This window comes from Magnolia sinica, chromosome 3 (genome assembly GCF_029962835.1).
Source record: "Magnolia sinica isolate HGM2019 chromosome 3, MsV1, whole genome shotgun sequence".
Lineage (NCBI taxonomy): Eukaryota > Viridiplantae > Streptophyta > Magnoliopsida > Magnoliales > Magnoliaceae > Magnolia > Magnolia sinica.
This window is the reverse complement of record NC_080575.1, coordinates 101079947-101104838: the sequence shown is the minus strand read 5'-3', so window position 1 is coordinate 101104838 and position 24892 is coordinate 101079947. Positions and strand designations below refer to the sequence as shown.

The following is a 24892-nucleotide window of genomic DNA, read 5'->3' as shown; positions in this document are numbered from 1 at the left end:
TCTCAATCAAGAACATCCCCCCATATGCCCAACTACATAATGATTGGGACCATTAAACAAAGAAGGTCCCACCATATATGCGCATGGTAAAACCTCATTGATAAGAGATCATTTCTGTGGATGGCATGGTGAGATAGAAACGACACAACTAAGGCAGGGCATTTTGGATGAATGTTCTCAATGATCATGTAGTGGGGCAGATGAAGTTGTGGGTCACAACCATTGACTGAGACACGCAATTCAAGGTATGAATTGGTTTTGATTTGTATACATTTGAAATCCAAATATTTTGTTTGGACGGGGTAAATAGGAGGAATAGGAAAGCATTAAATTTTTTTAATATATTCACAAAAACATATATGATATTGTAAATCAGCTTTAATATTCTAAATTAGTGTATATATGTGATATTTAATAGAATAATTATAATAAATCCATTGAAATATATACTTTAGGTAAAAATGAAAAAATTTGGAACCCCAGGTAGGGCCACAAATGTGAAGATCACAAACAAGCAACTTGCCAATGTTTTTTAACCGTCCATTTAAATGGCTAACCTTTGAACCGTTTGGATCATTCCATTAGTGTGATTTTAATGATGTTGCGAATAATTGAATTGTTTTGGAGTATCATCAGTGTGTCACGTATATAATGGACATGTGCACAGCAACACATTTATATACTTATGTAACTTCCTACAGGAGCTCAAAAAGGCGTTTCACCCCAGTTACTTCAAAATCCAAAGATGGATAGATTTCATTTACATGCCATTTACTTCTATTTTATTTCATTCCCGTGCATTTATTCCTGTCAAAACACACCTTAAATGGCATTTACATCCATTTATTCATATCAAAGCTGTGGGAAAACCACACACATTTCCCTTTAATGTGCAAATCAATGAGATCAATAATATAAAATATTTAATAGATGATAATCACTTCCAACAGAAGCAAACAAATTATCAAAGATGTAGGATGCAAGAGGCACTAAGATTTTTTTATTTTTTATTTTTACATGGAAAACCCTCCGATGTGAAAACCCGCAGAATCTACGCAAATCAACTATGTTAGAGATAATGGAAGGACAATCATCAAAATACCAACTTCTCTTAAATACCCAAATTACATCATCCAAAGGTAGATTACAAGCAACAGTGAAATAAAGAAATTTTCTTACCAACTAGGGATTGTATAAAGCTCCCAATACAATTCTCAGAAAATAAAATCGAAGAAACCAGCATTGTTGATGGAGCCTCACGAGCTCGGATGGATAGAAGACTCTTAATCTTTTTCTTTTACAAAACCCTTCATCTCTTCTTCTTTCTGCACCTTTTATCCTGGGAAAAAATTTTGTGCTACAAGAAGTCTTTCTAGGCAAAAGCTCATTTTGTCTCATTTTAGTTTAATTGGCCAAAAGACTAAAATGCCCCCACATACACGTGGTCTAACAAATACTACTCAAGCCTAAGCATGTGGGTCCCACCTCTACATGAGGAGGGACCCAAGCACAAACGACCCTTTAGGGTTTTTGGTTTACATGGTCCCATAAGGTGACGTGATTGTGGCAAGAGCCCGTACGAATGAGAATAAGGAATTCTAGCCCTGGATCTACCCTTTCATTGTTCCGATGACAAAAATACCCCTCTATTACAACTATCCCTGATATGGCAGGCTCTTGCCTCATGAAGTGAAAGGTCCCTTTAAAAATAGACGTGGGCCATAGCTAAAACTAAAAATTCAGCCCATCCCTTGGCTAATCTAATTTGTTCATTTTAATTAGACAGCCATGAACCTACGAAAGAGTCTTTCCATTTTTATGTTTGAATATATCCGTAGCCCATAACTATATTAATGTTGTGCATTAATTTTGAATTCTGTTTCTCCTATATGGTCCATTTGTGATGAATTTTGCTCCCAAACTTCGGTTGACGACATAAAATTAAAACCCCATACATGTAGACGGGATGGATTTACTTTTAGACAACCCAGTGGGCCCCACATAAGATGTGGATAGGTTCAAAATGTGGGGCCCTTCTGCACAAAAGCCATTTGGCCATTTTCTTCTTCCTTAGTTTTTTTTTCTCCCTTCTTCATTCTTCTCTTTTCCTTCATTGGTTTCCTTTATAGTTTTTTTTTTTTTTTTAGTTTTTTCAAACTTTGGTATGAATGGTGGGAGTTTATGGAAGGGAGTAAGGTGTTGAAGAATATTGTAATAGATAACTGTTTATAATGGACAAATGTTGTAATTGATAAAATTTGTGATAAAAGAATGTTGTAATGCATGAATTTTGTAATTGAAGAATGTCGTAATGGATGAATATGATTAACATTGGAATGGATCACTATTTCAAGGATAAATTTTTGTAATGGAAAAATGCTAAGATGGAAGTATGTTGTAATTAATGAATGTTGTATAGTAGATCATCAATATTTACTGTGGATATCCCGATTCCCATTTTGTTAAAGGTGGCGTTGAAAAGGATATTAGCCGAGTTGTCCATGTCTACTAAGATGCGGTGCACTTTGCAATTGGCTATCGCCGTGGCCACTACCAGGGCATCATCATGCGGATGGTGGACTCCTCGAGCATCCTCTTTGTCGAACGCTAGGTTGCAAGGGATCATTCTCTGCCCCTTCGGGGGCTTACTGGTCAGGTTAATATGATGTTCCAAGCTGTTGCCGCTTATGCTCTTAGCATGAGCTCAATGTGCTCTGTTAGAGTCCCCTCCTCCCGTGGGCCCTCCGAATATGGTGCGGATCTCTCCCATCGCTTCATTATCGTTTCGATGACTTTGTTGTTTGGCCCTTTGATCTGGCCATTATTCCCTCCTCCTACAGACATACTCCCACAAATGTCTATTGTGGATAAGAGCTTCGATTTTTTCTTGAGGTTGAAACAATCATTGGTGGTGTAGCCATGGTCGCGATGGAAGTGACAATACTTCATCTTATCTCGCTTGTCGGCATCGGTTTTCATCATGTTTGGCCACCTCAAGATCCTTTTGTCATGAACTTCCATAAGGACCTACTCAGGGATAGCGTTTAAAGGAGTGTAGGAGTGGAACCTACTTTCGGGCCTTTGGTTCGGGTGCTAACCCTTGCTTGAGTCCTCGTCCCTTCTTCTCTTGTTGTTGACAGCTTACGGTTGCGCCTCCTCTTTGCGTTTCTTGTCCTTAGTTGAAATCCTAGCACTTCGGGTGGCCTTTTGCAAGCTAAAGAGTTCCTCCGCGTTTGGAGTATTTCTGGGCCTAGTTAAGGAGGTTGGCTAAGGTCGTTGGAGGATTTTTGTCGATTGAGGAGATCGGAGTCGTCGAGCCTAGCAATCTTCGTGGTCCGAGCTATCGCTTGGTTGTACCTTATTTGTGTCTCCGATTCGAGAGGGTTCTAGGGACCTCGTGGTGGCCAGAACTGCTTGGTGGCAGCGCTGACCTCTACCCCGTGGCCGGGAGACGGATCTTGCCTCTTCAAAATCCGCATCAATCGGTTCATGTTGCCATTTAAGGTCTGGACCTGATTCTCCATAGAGACAAATTCACTATTCCGGCTACAGGGCCTTGGAGTAGGCATTGTAGGGGTAGATCCTGCCTAATGATGAGAAGGTGCATTCTGAATGTCAATTGAAGCCGGTGTAGGTGCTGTAATGGTAGCCAAGGCTTTCTTCTTTCCTTTTACCATTATAAATGAATTGGTAGTGATCGTCTTGGTGCAGTTTAGTTGAACCTCCTTGGGTGGCCTTTGCAAGCTAAATTCCTCCAATGGGTATTACGGGCAGTTAGGAGTTGGCTAAGGTCTTGGAGGGTTTTTGTGATTGAGGAGACCTTCTTCTCGAGCCAGTCTTCGTGGCAGCTATCCTTGGTTGTACCTTATTGTTCCTTCGAGTTGGGATCTGGGAACTCTTGTATCGCGTGGCCGGGAGGAGGATCCTGCCTCTCCAAAATCCGCATCAATCGGTTCATGTTGTCATTTAAGGTCTGGACTTGGTTCTCCAAAGAGACGAATTGACTATTCCAACTACGGGACCTTGGAGTAGGCATTGCGGGGGCAATTCCTGCCTGATGTTGAGAAGGTGCATTTTGAATGTTGATTGAAGTCGGTGCATGTGCTGTAATGACGGCCAAGGCTTTCTTCTTTCCTTTTACTATTATAAATGAATTGGTAGTGAAAATGGCTTTGCTGTCGTTTCCCACAAATGATGGCAACTGTTAATGTTGCTTTTTAATCGTCCTAGCCCGATAATCCGCGTCTCACGTGAATTATCTTGGTCAATCCCTTTTTACCCCAACACGGCATTTTCCGATCAACGGACCACTAGGCCCGGTGGGAAGTAACGCACCCTGGATATAACTCGCGACAGCCGCAGGACGAACTCTCTTCCCAGGCCCACGAAATTGGAAAGCGGTTGGCCACTTCCCCAGCCATCAGCCAATGCCTATGGTCGGTGCTCTGTGTGCCCCACCATGATGTATGTGTTTCATCCATGCCGTCTACCCTTTCTTCCATATCATTTTATGGTATGATCTAAAAAATGAGGTTGATCCAAATCTCAAGTGGACGGCAAAGTGTTGATTGAACGCTCACCATTAAAAACTTCCCCCGACCAAAAAGGTTTCGGATCAAGACGATATGTTTTTTTCCCTTCATACAAGTATGTATGATCTAATCAACAGTTTAGATGTCCAGTAACCATTACAATGGGCCCTAGGATTTTTTTTAATGGTGGACATCCAATTACTACTGTTTTCCATGGTGTGGTCCATCTGAGATTTAGATCTACCTAATTTTTAGTACCATGCCCTAAAATTATCTTTAAAAATGGATGGATAGAGTGGATAAAATACATACATCATGGTAGGTCCACATAGCACTGACCACTAGCCACCTGGTTGGTGGCGGCGTGACTAGCCAAACCTCGTCCAGGGAAATGGGGCGCGGATTTACGTACAACCCCCGCTTGTTCGGAGCTCCAGATAGGCGTAGGCTCCGAGGGCCGCTGAAGGGCCAAAGTGATTTATTAACTTTATCCACACCGTCCATTCATTTTTAAATATTATTTTATAATACGTTGACAAAAATAGAAATATGCAAGGCCCAACTGAACTACAAAGTGGGTATTAAATTAATACCGTTGAAAAATTCTTAGGCACCACAAAAGCTTTGGATCAAGATGATATTTGATTTTTCACTTCATCCATGTGTATATGACCATATCAACAGGTTGGATGTCAAATAAACAATACAGTGGACCCTAAAAAGGTTTCAATGGTGGTCATCCTTAACACAGCTGCTTCCTGTGGTGTGGTCCACTTGAGACTTGGATCTATCTTATTTTTGGTTCAATATTCTAAAATTATTTTTTTTAAATGGATGGACGGTGTGGATAATATTCATACATCACGGTGGGCCATCAGTTGCCCTCGGAGCTTCCGACTGTCCCGAGCTCCAAACATGCGGGGTAGTACCTAATCCGGCGCACAGGAAAATCATCATTGGTGATGGAAAGCCAGAGCTATCTCATCCCTCACACATGCCAGTGTGACCTATCGATCAGACCGTCCATCGAATTCTGCTTACTTTGGATAGAAAATGATCTAATGCAGAAACCCATCAGATGATCTTAGACGACAGATCAATGGACATCGAATAGACAGCAGAAAACAAAACTCCAACGGTCAAATGAAAATTAAATGAAATATAAGGATAATTCGTCTAGATTGTGTATTTTTTTTCATATGTAGGCCATCTATGATAGTTTCCACCATATGGACGGATCCGATTGATGCATTGCATGCCACGTGTAACTTTGGAGAGATGGCTCGACCCTTTCTTCCATTTCACTACACGTGGCAGTTGGTGATTGGCTAACGAATCACTAAACCACCACCGTTGATGCATTTTCCATATCATCCCGTCTGTCTGACTTGGACTATTCAATCCCGCACAAGCTCCTCCATCTCCGTAACTCTCAACAGTTCTATTCGTTTGCTTTTTCTTTTTCTTTTTTTCATTTCTAGGGTTTCTATTATACGCAATTTTAGGGATTTTCTCAATTGCAGGAATTCAGAGACAATCACATCGAATTGAAGAACTCGGCTCTTCTCCAGGTTAGTCTCGAACCATTTGGGATTTTCTTGATTTTTTTAGGTTTCCTGTTTGGCGGATGATATCTCAGTCAGTCTAGGTTTTCTTCTTCATCTATAGTCTTTCTAACATTTCTTGTATCTGGATTTCCTTATTTTTCATTTCGCTTTGTCTTGATTTTAGGATTGCATGGATTTCTCGTTGTTGTCCTGTTGCTATCCATCGATCAGATCGAACATTTGAAATCAGTTGATCCGCTGATTTTTTTTTTTTTTGGTAGATTAAAATTGGTAAACAAAAAATGAGAAATGGGAAAAATCATATGATGGATTTTTATCAGGACTTGCATTGCTTGAATTCAATGTCTGATATTTGCTTATAAGTTTAATATTTGCAAGGTGGGTTACAGTTAGGTCAAAGGATAAGGAATCAGAAGTGTGAATTCATGTGTTTTGATCATTTGGAAGGTTGAGAAGGGTTCCGTCAGGATGTGTCTGTGTCAATGAAAAATCTGTAAAAATATTGGTAAAAGTGGAGAAGGAACATATGAGGTTGTAGAATGGCCTTTCACTAAATTGGAAAATGTGTTTGTTTATTTTTCTGCGAAACATGAGCTCACTTGTAGTTTTGGGCCCTTTTGCTATAGAAAGTCCATTTTGCGCAATAAGGGATATGTGTTTTCTGCATTTCCCAAACTGCACGCATCGTATCTGTTGGGTGGAATGCCATTTGAGCTCTTTTTTGAAGGTGCCGTAGAAAATATAAAAAGTGTTACAATTTGTTTGGGAGTCAGCTTGCTTGACTTTAATGTATTAGTGGGAGGTCCATGCTGATATTTGTGAGGTTAGGATTTTGATTTTTGGAGAATTCTAAGTTTCCTATGTAGCCGGTCCACTTGAGCACGTATGAAGGCGGCTCATAAATTTACTACAAGCATGAAAAGATTGTTTAACCTTACAAGCACGCAAGTTATAGTGTTAAATACATGTGTGAGGGTGCTTTTGCAAGAGTGAGAATTGCATGCATGGTGAGACTGGGGGGTTCCTGGGATGGTGGGCCTTCATCAAGAGTCAGCAGCAAGCCTACCCATTTGCGTTTGTTGTAGATGAATCAACACTAGATTTTAGGATGAGGTCCCATGGTGTATGTTATTCTGGTCAATGAGATGAGAGGGAGCAAATGCTAAATGGAGGTTTGGAGAGGGCTGTAGAGTCTAAATGCTCTAGCAAACCCCAGACGCAGTATCTGGAATGGAACATTATTAATAAGCTCTCCAGGGGTGGCCGTTTGATGGTCTGTTGGGCAACTGGAGTGGAGATTTCAGCAGCCCAAGGTAGCTTCTCTGTTGCCATCTTCATTGGTCAGTACTTGTGATTTTTCTTTCTTTTGGTTCGTTTTCCTTTTCCTTTTATCTTTGGCTAGTTGAGAGGTGACGAGAGGGTCACCTTCTGATTTCTTTTTTGCCTTTGCCTTGTAAGTTTCAGCTGCTCCTAGTGAATAAATTCTATGTTTTTATTCACAAAAAGATTAAGAACAGAACAACTATGGAAGGAAGGCTGTAGTTAAAATATATAGGGAAGAGATTTCCAAAGCTGTGTTTCGCTGCCTAGGCTTTATTATTTAAAAGGATGGGCAAATTGATGAGGATGTTTCAAATAGAAGTACAGCTGGGTAGATGAAGTGGGAACGTGTCTTTGGAGTTTTGTGATGCAACCAACCCCTTTCCGCTCAGGATCTGTTGATCACACATCTGGGCTTCACATGATCACACATGTGGGCCATTGTCACACATGTGAGTTGGCCATGGCTATTTTGCTGTTTTTTGTTTATCCTAAAATAGGGAATGACCTAAATATCCCTACTCAAGAATTATTATGAAATAATTACAGGGGGAATTCTGGTCTTTTCACCCTTATTTGGGTTTCTCTTGTTTCAGTAAAGCCTATATAAGGCTGCTTGGATTTGTAAACCATTATGCATTTTAGATGGAAAAATATCCAGCTTTGAGCCCTTAGTCTTGTTCATGGAAGAAGGGATTGGTGATCTCTAATATCGACTAGAGGGTTGTAGGGATTCTCCACTTCTTACTTTTGATTCCATAATCTTTTGTGGTTTAAGATGGAGAAATTGGGATAGAAAAGTTTAGATTCGAATTCAATTGGAGTTTCCAGTTGCATTATGTTGTGTGATTGCTGCATCCTCATAAAACTTAGGGAAAAATTATAAGCCAATTATTCGACCAGTTATGGCATATGGGGTGGTGCTAGGTAGTTAGAATATAGCATGTGCAGATATTGTTTATAGAGATGCAGATGCTGAGATGGATGTGTGGGAGGACCATGAAGGATAGAATTAAGCATGAGCTCATTCAAAGCGTCCTAAGAGTAGTTACAATAAGAGATAAAATGATGGAGAGCAGATTGAGATTATTCGATCAGGTGCAACAAAGATTGGCCACGACTTTGATAACAGGAACATTGATTAGATTGAAAAAGTGGATGATAGGAAGACTTAAAAGAACTTGGATTTGAGGTACTGAGAAGGGATATGAAGGCTTGTTCGTTTACTGTGGATGTGATCTCAGATAGGATTGATTGGAAAAATGGAATTGGTAACACCAACTCCAAATAGCTGGGAGAAGACTATGATGATGACAGTGACGACAACTACTGTGGTGGCCTGACAACAATGACAAAGTGTTAACTGTATATGTCACATTTTAATTCTGACATTTAAACAATTTGTCAAATATATTAAGTGAGCTGCTAACCATTTCCTGTTTACATTGTCAAATGTATTACATTTTGAATTTACAGTTGCATATTTTTCAAAAAATGGTGACTTTTTTTTAGGTGCCATTGTCTGAACCATAGTAACATGCTAAGCATCATATCTGTAGAAAATGTCAACATAGACTGATCACATAGAAACAACTGCATGTAATAAAATGCTGGCCCCATGCAATGCCAGTTGCCCACCCCTCACAGAACATCACATGAGTTGGATGCCAGTAAACTACAAACACTGTCAGCAATTTTCATATGAACTAAACTTGTGGCCTAGCATAACAGGTGGCCCGTAGTTGCTCTCAGTGTTCTTGTCATCTTAGCTTTTTTCAAATCTAATTTTGAAAGCCTTATTCATGAGTTGATTCATATCCCTAGCATTTACTCGTGGTCAGGTGGTCAACTTTAGTTTTTCTCCATTACCAACATGTTGGATTTTGAATCTTGCATCTACAGGAACCATTTTCTGGGACTGGTTAGGAGTGAAACAAGGATTTAGTTAAGATTCCTGGCCAAGAGCCCCAAAATGACCATTTTCGACATTTTGGGTCAATAATTTAGGAGAGCCAGGAGGTTGACAGGGATGTTGCTCATAGTATTAGAGCTGTGTGGATGGAGTGAAGATGTGCCCATGGAGTTTTATGTGACTGCCAAATACCATTGGAGGTTATGATGGGGACATCTCGTGCACATGCACGCCCCCCTTACGCACGTACGCAAGGAGGAGGGCTCCACCGTCGATCTGGATCGATGACGACATCCATGGAGGGCCTCCTAGTTAGAGGATTATCCCATTATTAGATCTCATGGTCGTGGCCCACTACCCTAAATGACCTAGAACTTTGAGTTTGCTTATTTCCGTTATTAGGAACATCATGAACGGTTTAGATTGCATTGATTAGTTGTTATTTTTTATTACTTCGTCTTTAAGTAATAGTATGCGCACATGACGCGACTTTTGGGGTATATGTTTTTCTTATAAATAGGTAACCCCTTGTAGGATTTTTTTCATTGAAGATGATTAATAAAATTCTGCGTTTTCCTGTTTCTCTAATTCTCTGAGTTATGCAAAACCTAATTGGGTGCGAAAACTTCCCTTCTTCGAAGGGCTAATTACCGTGGTGCGAAGCCACACCCATCCCAAATCGTTCCCATCTTCTACCCTCCATATTCCTTAACTCCTATAGCCATCCCCTCATCAAATCCACTCACGTTTGCAACTAATTTTTCTCATACAATAGATTTCTAGAATTTGACCCTGCATGAGGGCTGAAACTTTGACAGAGTACCGTGTTCAAACCGATCATCTGTTTGGCCTGAAATTTGGAGAGAAGGTAGCCCATCCTCGACTGACCAGGCCCTAACTGGCCAATTCCAGATTTGTAGACCCCACACACGTGCGGGCCGCTATCCACGCACGTGCGTCAGGCTGGTTTGCTGTCCACACGTGCAGGCTGATCACAGGTTCCCTTTCGTTTCTATTTCACTTCTCTTTCGCCCTGTTTCCATAACTCTAACCCTAGATCATCTCAAATCCCCAAGTTCTATTCCACTTTTGAAACCTTAGGTTTTTCCGAATTGAAACGTGAGAATCCTTTGGATTGAGAAATAATCTTTTGCATGCGTGGATGAATCTACTATTCTTTGAGCACTGTTTGGTCTATAATTTTTAATTGATTCAGCCCTAATATGTGTAGGCTTAGACCCTCATAGATTTCCCTTGTTGAATGCTTGACTTTATGTGTGACGTAGAATTATTATGATTGTTTCTAAATTATTATGATCTAAAGCCTGAAATCTTGCACATCATATCTAATTTTCATGTCCTGCATCAGGTTAGGAGGGAAAACAAACATTCAGTTAAGATTCCCGGCCAAGTGGTACCCCAAAATAACCATTTTCAACATTCCAGGTCAATAGTTTAAGAGAGCCAAGAGGTTGAGAAGGATGTTGCTCATAGTATTAGAGCTGGGTGGATGGAGTGAAGATGTGCCTATGGAGTTTTATGTGATTGCCGCATACCAATGGAACTGAAGCGGATATTTTATAGATAGCTACAAGGCCAACCATGCTTTATGTATAGAATATTGGGCGGTCAAGGAACAACATGTTCATAGGAGGACTAGTGTAGCAGAAATGAGGATGTTGAGATGGATGGTGGAAAGACTATATATATATAGATATATATATATATATATATATATATATATATATATATATATATATATATATATATATATATGGGAAAAGGTTCTATGTGGTCGAGTTCATGGGTACTTCCCATGAGGTTGAGCTGTGTGGGACCCATCGCGATATATGTCGAAGATCTACACCGTGCATTTGATGGGTCCCCTTTAAGTTATGGGATATCCCAAAAATCAGCTGTATAGGGAACTCAGGTGGGCCATACCATCTAAAATCATGTGAAGACATGCCTAAAACATATAAAAGCACTTGGTGGGGCCCACCTGAAATTTGGATGTGTCTGAAACTTGGTCTGACCCCTCATCCAAGTGGGACACACATAATGGATAAGCTGGATTTATGAACCACATCTCGGTGGGCCCAACGAATGATTCTGAATGTTTTAATGGAAGGTAACCCCTCTCAACTTTTGTAAGTGGTGTAGCCCACACAAGTCAGGGATTGACTTGATTTTTAAGCCCTAGACCCACCATGGAATGGTGCATCTGATTGATGGGGTAGATGTTCGAATACATCATGGTGGGGCCCACACAACTCGACCTCATGGGAAGTTCCCATGAGCTCGACCGCATAGAACCTTTTCCCTACACACACATACAAAGAGAGAGAGAGAGAGAGAGAGAGAGAGAGAGAGAGAGAGAGAGAGAGAGACGGTCTCCTGCGCACCGTACGACAATGAGTTTATATACGAGCCTTCATGTAAGCCGTAAGATGAGGAGAACGGCTGAGATTCAGCGCATTGAGAGAGAGAGTCTTAAAAAAAAAAAGACTCCTAAACTCACGAAGAGACTCTTGGAACTGCAAGTGGATTTCTTGCGAAAGCCTTTAGCAGTGGGATGCGGATTAGATACTGACAAGGTCAGTAGCCAAATTGCTACTGAAGTGACATCACCAAGCTTTGTGGACCCCACCATGATGCATGTGTTGTATCCATACCATCCAACAAATTTGTAGAGATCGTTTTATGGCATGAGAAAAAGAATGAGATAGATCTAAAGTTCTAGTGGACCCACCATAGAAAACCGTGGGAGCAGCCACACCCACCGTCGAAACATTTATAGGGCCCACCATGATGTATTTTTGAGATCCAACCTATTAATAAGTTAACATAGAGATATATGAAGTGAAAACAAAAATGTCAGCTTGATCGGAAACTTCTGTGGCCCCTAAAAAGTTTTGAACGGTGGATGTCACTGTCCCCACTGTTTTCTATGGTGGGGTCCACTTGAACTTTAGATCTATCTCATTCTTTTTCTCATGTCATAAAACGATCTCTCCAAATGGATCGACGGTATGGATACAACACATGCATTGTGGTGGGGTCCATAGCGATTGGTGACGTCACTTCAGTAGCAAGTTGGCTACTGACCTTGTCAGTATCTAATCCACATCCTTAGCAGTGAGTTCCTAAGCAAGGATTCTGTGTGGGGCCCACTGTGATGTTTGTGAGAAAGCCACTCCGTCCATTTGTTTTTCGAAATCATTTTAGGACATGCGACCAAAAATGAGGATCCAAAACTTAAATGGGCCACATGAGAGGAAATAGTGGAGATTTAGTGACCACCGTTGAAACATTTATATTGCCACAAAAGTTTTGGATCGGTTTAAGGAGAGGTTGTTTTCACTTCATCTTAGTGAAAATGACCTTATAAACGATTTGGATGGAATATAAACAACAAGGTGGAGCCTTGGAAAGTTTCGACGATAGGCATTCCTTTCCCCATTGTTTCATCTCGTATGGTCCATTTAAGTGTTGGATCCTCCTCATTTTTGGTCAGATGTCTTAAAATGAGCTTGAAAAAAGGATGGATGGGTTGGATTTATTACAAACATCATAGTGGGCCCCACCCAGAATCCTTGCCTAGGAACTTCCTGCCAAAGGCTTTCACAGAAATCTGCCTCTTATGCTCAAGGGTCGGGACTTCTATGCCAAGACTTCTGTCTTTGCACGGAAATCGGATTGCGTACTAAGTTAAACTCTGTTGGGCCCACCATGAATGTATGTGGTTTATCCAAACCGTCCATCCGTTTTCCCAGCTCATTTAAGTGGTTGAAACCAAAATTGAAGCACATACAAAGATAAGTAAATCATAGCACAGGAAATGGCAGGAATAATGATTTCCACCGTTGAAACCTTGCTAGGCCCCACAGTGATGTTTATTTATCATCCAACTTGTTCATAAGATCAAAAAACATGGATGAAGGGAAAAAACAAATATAATCTTAATCCAAAACTTCAGTGGCCCTCAAGAAATTTTCAACGGTAGATGTTCAATTCACACTGTTTCCCGTGGTGTGGTCCATTTGATATTTTGATATGCTTCATTTTTGGGCTTAAGCTATAAAATTATCTGGTAATATGAATGGAAGGAGTGGATAAAATATATAAATCACGGTGGACCCCACAGCTTACTCAGTGCTTTGTGGGCCCCACCATGATGTATGTGTTTCATCCATTCCGTTCATCCATTTTTAAAAATCATTTTAGGGCTTGATCTAAAAAATGAGAGGGATATAAATCTCAGGTGGACCACACCACAGGAAACCAATACTGATTGGATATCCACCATTAAAATCATCCTAAGGCCCACTGTACTGTTTATTTGACATCCAATCTGTTGATTAGGTCATACAGACCCATATGAAGGGAGAAAACAAAGATAAGCTTGATCCAAAACTTTTATGGCCCCCAAAAAGTTTTTAATGGTCGACGTCGATTCAACACTGTTTCCTGTAATGTGGTCCACTTGAGATTGGGATATACCCCATTTTTGGTCTCATACCATAAAATGATCTAGAAAAACATATGGACAACATAGATTAAACACATACATCATGGTGGGGCCCACATAGCAATGGCCGGTGGCAAGGGGAGTGGTCAATTTGTTTCCCAATTCCAAGGGACGTGGATTTCCTGCTAAAGCCTTTCCCATGAAGATCATGCGCAAGGATTCTGTGTGGGGCCCACTGTGATGTTTGTGTGAAATCCAACCAGTTCATTCGTTTTTAGATATCATTTTAGGACATTATACCAAAAATGAGGAGGATTCAAAATTCGAGTGGGCCATACAAGATGAAACAGTGGGGAAAGGAATGCTTACCGTTGAAACTTTCCTAGGCTCCACCTTGATGTTTATATTCCATTCAAACTCTTTATAAGGTCATTTTCACTGAGATGAAATGAAAACACTAGGAACTTAAACCGATACAAAACTTTTGTAGCCATATGAATGTTTCAACGGTGGTCACTAAATCCCCATTGTTTCCTTTCGTGTGGCCCATTTAAGTTTTGGATACACCTTGTTTTTAGTCGAAAGTCCTAAAATGATCTCAAAAAACGGATGGACAGACTGACTTTCTCACAAACATCACAGTGGGCCCCACACAAAATCCTTGCGCAAGATCTTCATGTTGAAGGCTTTTGCGGGAAATCCGCTTGCAATTCCAAGAGTCTCTTCATGAGTTTAGGAGAGAGTCTTTTTTTGAAGACTCTCTCTCTCAATGCACTGAATCTCAGCCGTTCTCCTCATCTTACGGCTTACATGCAGGCTCGCATATAAACTCCTTGCGGTACGGTGCGCAGCACATTACCCATCATCTTTTCCTATTCTACAGTTTCATTAATTTTAAAAATAAATAACAATTTCCGACCCCCTTCAATCTCTCTCTATTTAGCATCAAATACACTCTCTCAACCAACCCCTTGGATGGTTCGGCCATGTGCAATGGGGACCAAGAATTGCACTGGTTAGAAAGAGTGAGTTGGTTCAAGTTGAAAGCTCAAAAAGGGCTAGGGAAGGCCAAAAGGACGTGGGTAGAGATTGTAAGAAAAGACGACCTATGGTTTAACTGCAGATTTGGTTTGCGACAGACTGGAATGGCCTAATAGGATTCATGTAGCTGACCCCAATTAGTTGGAATAAGGCTTGTTGATGATGATCTATAGGGCATCATTCTTGCTTGATAGGAAGGCATGTCACATCAGTTTTTTTAACCTTCAATAAAAAAAAAACAAGAAGGAAAAAGTCTCATCAGTCTTTTTCTACAAGTAGCTGATAGTGTCTGTATCAGGTGACATCCGTCTTTATCTCCCATTTGCAGCATTTATTGCCTGAACTTTGAAATCCGAGGAGAGGGAGGGAGCATGCATTAAGCCATGTTGAAACCTTTTGCCAAGCAATTGCATTTTCAAGTTTCCATGACTATCTGATACTATGTTACGTGAAAATGTGTACAGGTGTTTGAGTTCAGAATGAATTGTTTGAAGGACCTGCCATAGTGAATGGGAACCCTAGTAATGCAATCTATTCAGGGTCCTGGAATTCTGTGGAACCTTGGAGACTCAATTCTTTGTAAAGGAGAGTCATGGCATTATCTTGTTTGGTAGATGCATCGATTCCTTGTATTCCCAGAACAGGAAATGACATCTCTTTCTAATGAGGGGGTTGAGAGAGTCTTAAATCCTAATGTTATCTTATCTTTCACTATTTTGATTGATATTATACTTCTAAGATACCCCTTTTACAATAAACATGAGTAGAATGACTAACAAACCTACATGGCAGTATATTTCTTAAGTCTCAGTTGGGGCATGATCTCTCTCTAACTCATAGACTTTGCTTGTTGGCGCTTTTCCTGTTTTTGGTAATTTGTGTGTGTAGATTGGATCTAGCTGTTAAATGCAGCTAAAAGCAAATCACAATCATGCTGTTGAACTGAGCTGTTCACCACTGATGGAAGTTGATTCGCATGCATGCATTCATTCATATTTAGGTACACTTGCAGGGCCTATTAAATGGTAGACAAACACTTAATATTTTTGTGTTATGCATTTTTTGCATTTACTACACTATTTAAATCTGTTGTGCATATGCATGTCTATGTATGTATGCTGTTGTTGCGGAAAGCATTTAATGTGTTATGGTTTTACGCAAACATCCCTCCATTTAGTTGCAGGGCCTATTTGCTATTGAACCAAGAAAAGAGGCCAATGGCTGCACATAAGATCGCTCATGCCACCTTGACAGGACCGAGCGTGGTCAAGGAGCTCTGGATCGGCTTCATGCTTGGATTGGCTGCAGGAGGCTTGTGGAAGATGCATCATTGGAACGAGCAAAGGAAAACCAGGGCCTTCTATGACATGCTCGAGAAAGGTGAGATCAGTGTTGTTGTTGAAGAAGAATAGGAACGTGTTTCACTCCATGTCACTATTCAGAATACTATGTTTCTGTCTTTTCGTCACCTCCCTACTGTCGTTTGAATGTTGTGCTGCAAGTGGGCAGATTTGGGTAGTTAGGTTGGGACTCCAGGAAAGAAATAAATTCATTCTGTACTGGAATTTGATAGCCGCTTTACTTTTCTTATTTACACCAGTTGGAACAAGATTTTGAATCACTCAATAAAAGTCCAGATCAAGGTTTCTTTCTACATTGCCTTCTATTCCTACTATTTATTAAGTACTAAAATCGGGTATTCACTAAGGTTAAGGCCTTGGATCGCCAACTATTGGTGAAAGTTTATAGCTGGAACAGATAGGGCTCTCAATGGAGCAGGTCATATATGAGATCCTATTCGCTCCGAAGCCGTATAATGTGGAGTTGGATCTTAAAATAGGTCCAATTAATTAAATGGACTAGATTCGGGTTCACAAAAATAAATCTGAATCATATTCGGGTCAGATCCGGATCCAGATCTAGTAGTGAGATCCGATCGGATCCCCACTATTGCATGCTTCAAGCTTTCAACCGTTTCGACTTCCATTGTAGTGAGTTTTGTGTGGTTGTTTGACTTCTGCTCTTTAGACCTTAATACTCTTGCATGATTCAAAATGAAAAAATTCAAATTGCACCATTTTAGTGCTAAATTAAATATATTATCTTATATATTTTTTAGATTTGTGATGTGGTAGATTCGGACCTAGATCCGACCCAAATTCGATGGCTGTATGGATTTTGGATCAGAAATGGATTTGGCTATTTACAAGTGGATTGGATATGGATATCACCTTTTGGATCTGGGTGGGATCTGAATCCGGCGATAGATTTCCATACTTGGAGCCCGATCCAGATCCAACCCATTGAAAACCCTAGGAACAAAGGTAGGGTGATGATGACTATGACCAAACAAGTATTTTACAACAGCAAAAAGCTGGAACAAAGGTATGGTGATGATGACTATGATTAAGCAAGTATTTTTGTATTTTTGTGCCAATCAGGCTCATTAAACGCTACAACCAACCGGACAATTGAGTTTCTTTCAGTCTACTGGAACTGCGTTTGGACATACCCATTTTTTTGTAATAGGCTGGAATCCAGGCGTGTATCTGAGCCTACGAGATGATGAATTGAGCTCCATTATCGTGATCCTCTCTTGTAATTGTTAATCTCTAAATCATGCTTCTCCTCTTGACGGTTGATTGATAAGCAAAGAAAGGATATCTAAGAGGGGCGTTGATGCAATAGAGCCCACTTTCTGCTGATCACATGGCTAATGGTGGATCGGGACTGTGTATTAGATGGACCGTGGCGTGCCTAAACAAATGATCTTGTACACTTGATTGGTGGCCTCCAAATGGATGGTAATTGACAAAAGCTTTTATGGTTGACATTGCAGAGTGAGAGAATGGGATGGGTAGGTCAAAATTATTTTTTCAAGCACGTGCTATCCAAGGAAGGCCCACTAGGCGGTTGGTCCTGATCCACCGTCTCTCTTTTCAATGTGGATGGTGGATAGAACTAGCTTAAATGAGGCTGTCAAGCACCTACGACTGAGTTAAGAACAGCTTCATGTCGAATGAAGCCTGACAGCTGTAGTCCCCATCATTTTTTTTTTTTTTTTTTTGGCAGAAAGCCTGTTTGAATGGACTCTCTCTCTCTCTCTCTCAAGCTGTTGGAACTCCATATGGAGAATGCATAAATTCCTATTGAATTTTACTGTGGTACGAGCTCTTCTTGCTAAATCTTATTAATTTTAGCATTTGAAATAGGCATTTTCAGTGATATTTCCTCAAAAAAATTCAAAAATTTAAGTGCTTAATTTAGATTTTCAGTACAAATTTATTTTTAAGCTTTCCTTGTTTGACTTGACCCAGAATGCCCGCAACCTGGAAGTGATTTTGAGTTAAAAATATTATTTTTAAATGACAATTTTACCTTTATTGAAATAACTTTCTATGCAAGCTTTCACGGCTACAGTGGATAACACACCAGCCAGGTCGATAGTGTGGTGACATAACAAAGTTTTGTAGGCCCACCATGATGTATGTGTTATACCCACATTGTCCATCCATTTTGCTAGATCATTTTAGGGCATGAGCCCAAAAATGGGGAAATCTAAAGGTCAAGTGAACCACACCACAGTAAACAGTGGAATTGAATGCTTACCATTTAGAACTTCAGCCACAAAAGTATTGGATGAGGTTGATATTTGTGTTTTCCCTTCATCCAAGTATGTGTGACCTTATGAACAGGTTGGATGGCAAATAAACATCGTGGTGGGCATCGATCTTTTAATAGAGATTTTTAGGTATTGATCCATTGATCCTTATTTTTGTCGCACTTGTAGAGTGGTTTATATTCACAATGGTTCATATTACTCACATGGTGTGCTTATCCCTTAGTGGCACCAGTTAAGAGGTTATCATTATTCTATCAAAAAGAATATAGCTCATGGTCCATCAATGGTGTGACTCGTCTTACCAAGCACTTTTATCATAGAATTAAGATAATAAATGGTGTAGAAACTGGAAACCTAAACATATAGTACATATCCTTAAGGCGAATATATCTGCTTGCCTCCTTACAAAATTAATCCATGTCACTACACGTCACAAACATAAAAGATTCGGACCATTCATTCACTTGACTTGTTGGGAAAATTATTAAAATTTTGTTAGATGGTGTATGTATATGTTAAATTTGGTGGCATGACAATAACAATTTTCGTCCTACACTCTATCAAATATAGAAATTGAGATAACAAGGGCAAATATTATAAATTGTTGATTTTCAGTCATTTTTTTGTCAGTGTTTACCAAACAAGTTCTTTTACACACACACACACACACACACACAGGGGAATGGTATTATAAGGTCGAGCGCATGCAACCTTAACATAAGGTCAGTCGTGTCTTAGTGTGAGAGTTGGATGATAAACATTCAAAATTCACGATGTGATGGGAAGATGCTCGGGGAAGTTTAATGTAATAGGAAGCTAGTTAGGGCCCACCATCATGTTGTGAGAAATCCACACCATCCATCTGTTTTTTCATGTCACGTTAGGATATGAGACAAAAAGTGGGGTATATCTGAAAATAACCTGTGTTCACGATAGGAAATAGTGAGGAATGAATGTCTGTTGGTGAACATTGGTGGGGTTACAGAAGTTTTGGATTGGGCTAATATTTTTGTATTTTCAGTTCATCCTAGTAAGAATGACCTTGTGAACAGTATGGATGACATATAAGAATAATGGTAGGCCATAGGAAGGTTTCAACAGTAGGCATTTAACTACTCACATTTTCTTGTTGTGTGGCCCAATTGAATTATAGATATACCTCATCATTTTTTCCACATAAAAAATGAATGAACATGGTGGCTTTCTCATAAACATTATAATGGGCCCACCTATCTGTGTAGATAAAAATTCATTCCCACACAATCCAAACTACAGGCTATTTGCGTGGAAAGTGTATTAGGTGCGGCTCAGGCCTGACCCAAGACGGTGCGGCCCTTATTGTAGGCCCACATTGATGTGTGAATTTTATATCCACTCCACTCATATGTCTTTATAGATCATTCTAAGATATGATTCAGAACTTGAAGCAGATCCAATTCTCAGGTAAACCAAATCATAATAAAAAGTTGTGATTGGCAATTAATGGGCCACTTATATTTTGGATGAAGCTGATATATATATATATTTATATATATATAAACACATATATATTTATATATATATATATATATATATATATATATATATATATATATATATATAATGTAAACGTTACAGTAGGCCATGGGAATTTTTTAATAGTAGAGTATTCAACACTACTGTTTCGATAGTATAGTTCACCTTAGAATTAGATCTTCTTTATTTTTGGAATCCGGACTTACAATTGTATTCCAAAACAGATGGGCTGTGTGGGTACACAATATGTAGATCAAGTTGGCCCCATGACGAGGGATGCACTATAGACGGAGGCCGCACCTGGCAGATTAGCTAATGACAAGTTGAGTAGCAAGACTAGCTACTGAAGTGACGTTAGCAAGTTCCATGGCCCCCACCATGATGTATGTTTTGTATCCACACCTTCCATCCATTTGGAGAGATCATTTTATGGTAGTATCCAAAGAAGAGTTAAATCCAAAGCTCCAGTGGACCCCAGCACAGAAAACAGTGGGACAGTGACGCCCACCATTAAAAACTTCTAAAGGCCACAAAAGTTTTAGATCAAGCTGATATTTGTGTTTTCCCTTATTTCATGTCTTTTTTAACTTTTGAACAGGTTGGATTTCAAATAAACATTATGATGGGCCTTAGGATAGTTTCAACTGTAGGAATCACTCTCCCCACTATTTTCTTTGGTGGGGTCCACTGCAGATTTTTATTTGCCTCATTTTTTGGTTCATACCCTAAAACGATATCTAAAAATGGATGGACGGTGTGGATATAACACATACATCATAGTGGGGCCCACAGAACTTGGTGACGTCACTTCAGTAGCGGACTCGCTACTCAACCTGTCAAGTATCTAATCCGCGTCCGCTTCCGCGTGGGAAGCGGAGTGGCTGGTGTACCACACGCCACTGATCTTAATGGTGTGTCACTGTCGCTAAGTTCTGTGGGCCCCACCATGATGTAAGTATTATATCCACACCATCCATCCATTTGGAAAAATCATTTTAGGGCATTAGCATAAAAATTAAGCAGATCCAAAGCCCAAGTGGACCATAAGATAGAAAGTAGTGGGGATTGAACACCTACCATTGAAAACTTCTTGGGGCCACAAAAGTTTTGTATCAAGATGATATTTGTTTGGTCCCTTCATCCAATTCTGTGTGACGTTACGGACAGGTAGGATGTAAAATAAACATCATGAGGGCCGTGGAAAGGTTTCAACAGTAGGCATCATTGTCCCCACTGCCATATGTGCCATGGTCCACTTAAGGTTTGGATCTGCCTTAGTTTTACGGTCAAGCCCTAAAATGATATCTCAAAATAGATAGATGGCATGGATATAACACATATATATCATGGAGGACCACATAATTAGTGACGGCAACGCACCCCAAGATCATATAATGCAGATTTATCCAATCTTGCCCGTTTTTTTTTTTAGGATCGCATCTCCGCTGTATATTTTGAAAATTTATCATCCAATGATTTGAACTAAGACACGACTCAACCTTATATTATGGTTCCATGCGCTCGACCTTATAGTACCATTTCCCATATATATATAATATGCTTATTTTAGATATAAGTACTTTTTCAAATAAATTGTCAAATAGATTTTTCCATACTTATATATGGTAAAAATTCAACACTTTACGTTTTCAGTACTACATTAATTTTCAATTAACCAAACGACATGCTCACAATATACCCTACTTGATGAATGTCTCACAAGTGCTCTGCTTTACATCCCTAATTGCAGCCATAAGCAATATGCAACCCAACACTACATGGATGGGATTTCAAGAGAGTGAGTGTTCACATTTTAGAACCCACTCGTTATGGGGTTCAAATCTCAGGGTGAATGCCATATTGATCCATTTCCCACAGCTTTGCTCTTTAATATATGCTCATGTGACATACCTTCCTAGAAAAATAGAGTTGCCTAAATAGCATTTGGATAGAACCAAAGTTATGTTATGGAAAAACCATATGTTTCATATTTGGATAGGTTATCCATCTTATGTTCTTTTCGACTTGTTATTTTCTTGTTTTTTGTCAAACACCTTTGAAGAGTGAGTAGGAAATGGATTATGGCACATGGAGCATATGTGCATTGGCACATTTGGTAAAGGTAAGGACTTGATTGATAATGTAACATGTGAAATATGTAAAGCATTTGAACATGGATGGTCACGTACACACGTAGTATATTTGATGTATGTAGATGAAATATTGTATTCCCAACATCATTCAGAGTATCCTTGATATCATTGATAATATCTCAAATATTATCTGTATCTTCAGCTTGGCATTACCAATAACACTAGTGGTATCAGATATTCTAGGTATCGATGATAATTGCTAAGGGGGCGTTTGGATCATAAGTTATTTTAGTTAAGCTACTTTTGCCATAAGTAACTTATCTTGATTTCTACTTAATCAATAGGTAAGTATGTTTGGCAAACAACATACTTATCATCCAAAAAGTAGAAAAGCATATTTAATTCCCAACACCATAAATAATTATTCCAAAAGTTTGTTCGGTTCCCCTCATGTCCATCATCCATCATGTGCGGCCAACTTTTGATGTGGATCATTCATTGTATGGCCCCACTTTGATGTGGGTCGTCCATCATGCAAAGCCCACCTTTGATATGGGTCGTCCATCATTTAGGGCTCACCTTGGTTATGAGACATTCATCATTAGGGGCCGACCTTTAATGTGAATAATTCATTAGGTAGGGCCCACCTTTAATGTTAGTCACCCATCATGTGGGGCCCACAATCAATGTTATTGTATATCATGCGGGGGCATATCTTCAATATCCACTACCTATTTTGTGGAGCCTACCTTTGATGTGAATCGTCCATCATGTGGGCCATCCATCATGAACATGCCTTGGATATGGGCCACTCATCATTAGGTTGACCTTTGATGTGGACTATCCATCATCTGGTCCCAGCTTGATGTGGATCATCCATCATTTGGGGCCCACCATTATTAATTGCCCATCATCTGGGCCCACCTTTGATGTGGGTTGCCATCATGTGGGCCCCACCTTCAATGTGGGTTGCCCATCATGTGGGGCTCGCCTTGGATGTGGGTCATTCATCGTTAGAGGTGGACCTTTGATGTGGATTGTCTATCATTGGGGCCACCTTGATATAAGCTATCATTATGTGGGGCTCACTAGATCATCTACCCATTCATCGGATGATTTTCCAATCTCATGAACTTAGAAGAGGTTTATGGCCATAGGGAACATATTCTCTTAAAGTAATGACCCAAAAAATTTCGTGCAAAGACCCAAGTACTACCTCAAATTCTTTAAAAGTTAAATATGGGTTAATTAGCGCTAAACTCGATTGCTTGTGAAATTAGCACCAATCACTTTAAATTTGATCTGCAGTCCCAAAACTTGTAGAATCGTTAGCGCTATGTTATCCTGAAATCTAGGATTCAACGCTAAATCTAGTTGCTCTCGGGAGTACTTGGAAACTTTGTATCGGGCCTGGACCGCGCGTCGAAAGTCTGATAACAATGATCTTAGACAATTATGATCACCTTGTTGGGCTTGACAATCACCTCGAAAATCAAGTCCAGATGACGTCTTGAGACGATTTGCTTGAGTCCGGAGTAAAAAGTGTGAGAAATTAAATATGAATTTATGAAATCTGAGTCGTGTCGCTTGCGCACCAATTTTAAGCATTCTGACCGTCGGATTCTGACCCAAATTCACCCTCGGGTCAGGAAGGATGGCCCCCACATATCAGAATGCCGGTGGACCTGATCGAGTTTCGGTGACCGTTGAATTGAGATTGGTCCGCCACGGCTGATCTGTAAATTCGATCGGTATAAAAACTCAGCCTGACCTAGATCCATGGTCAGTGAGCTTAAGTCCGACCGCACGTGAAAAAAGGACCACCAGAAGTGCTCCGTTGGACCGAAATAGACCCGATTTGGTTATAACCTAAGTATACCTTGGCCCTGAGGCTATTTTCATCAATATTAGGCCTATATAAGACCTTAAACCCCTCACTCTGATTTCCATACGAATTTCTAAACCCTAGCTAAGAGAGAGAGAGAGAGGAAAAGAGAGAGAAAGTGAGAGAGAAGTTGGTGAATCATCTTGAGATTCTTCTTTGTTACTCTGCGTACCTAAACCATCACATCTGAATCGTTATTGCGGTAATTATGAGTTCATTCTTGGGTAAGTTAATCAAACCCTAACCTGTTTTGGAGCTTAGATGAGTCTAAGTGTTGATGTAGCTCATTTTATTCATGCCTTAGGTTTTCTAATCGCCGTTGACGAAGACTTATCGTCTAAATCTGATCTGTTGCGTACTTTCTGGTGTAAGGTGCGGACTATATTCATATAGGTTATGGTTTTCAAGGCTTTCAATGTCGATTAATGGTTTAATATTTTTATGGGTGCAATTTCACATGTTAAATGCGATGTTTATATTGCGTTTCTGATATATATGAACTATATTGCGATTTGTGTATTCCATGTATATGTAGAAAGTATCGTATACGTATGCAATATGAGTATGTGGTTGCCATGATTAATTGTCACATGTTTATGCTAGTTATGTGTGTAACAACTCCTTGGCAAAAGGAATTGTCCTAAGGTGAGCTATCACCAACATACGGCATGTATGTTGGAATATGTAGCCTAAGTGTTTGTAGAAATGTCTGAATGAATAAGTGTGCCATATATTGTACTTTTATGGGCGTTGAGGAGAGATTCTCAACTATCTTAATGATATGTATGATTTCCACCATGCAAGCTATTTCTTTGTCTGTTTAACTTGGACGTTATTTATGTGTGAATTCATGTTAAGTTGATATTCAACAAATGCTCACATGCTTGTATGATTAGAATTGTTGATCTACTACTGTTCTAAATTGCTGGTATG

At 39.8% G+C, this 24892-nt stretch overlaps 1 protein-coding gene across 2 annotated transcripts; it reads left to right on the top strand.

The window, feature by feature from the left end:
• The first annotated feature begins 6022 nt into the window (after positions 1–6022).
• On the top strand, positions 6023–16498 carry LOC131240441 (probable cytochrome c oxidase subunit 5C-1). 2 transcript variants are annotated; one of them, XM_058238670.1, is made up of 2 exons: positions 6023–6103; positions 16028–16498. In XM_058238670.1, exon 2 carries the CDS (start codon positions 16062–16064, stop codon positions 16254–16256), a length of 195 nt encoding a protein of 64 aa, XP_058094653.1. In that variant the 5' UTR covers positions 6023–6103; positions 16028–16061; the 3' UTR covers positions 16257–16498. The 2 variants fall into 2 exon arrangements, with proteins under 2 accessions (XP_058094653.1, XP_058094652.1); XM_058238669.1 differs by having other exon boundaries at positions 6024–6103; positions 16022–16498.
• Positions 16499–24892: the final 8394 nt, after the last annotated feature.

What these genes read in the sequence shown, in the direction of transcription:
- LOC131240441 (XM_058238670.1), top strand. Translation starts at nt 16,062, where the DNA reads ATGGCTGCACATAAGATCGCTCATGCCACCTTGACAGGACCGAGCGTG.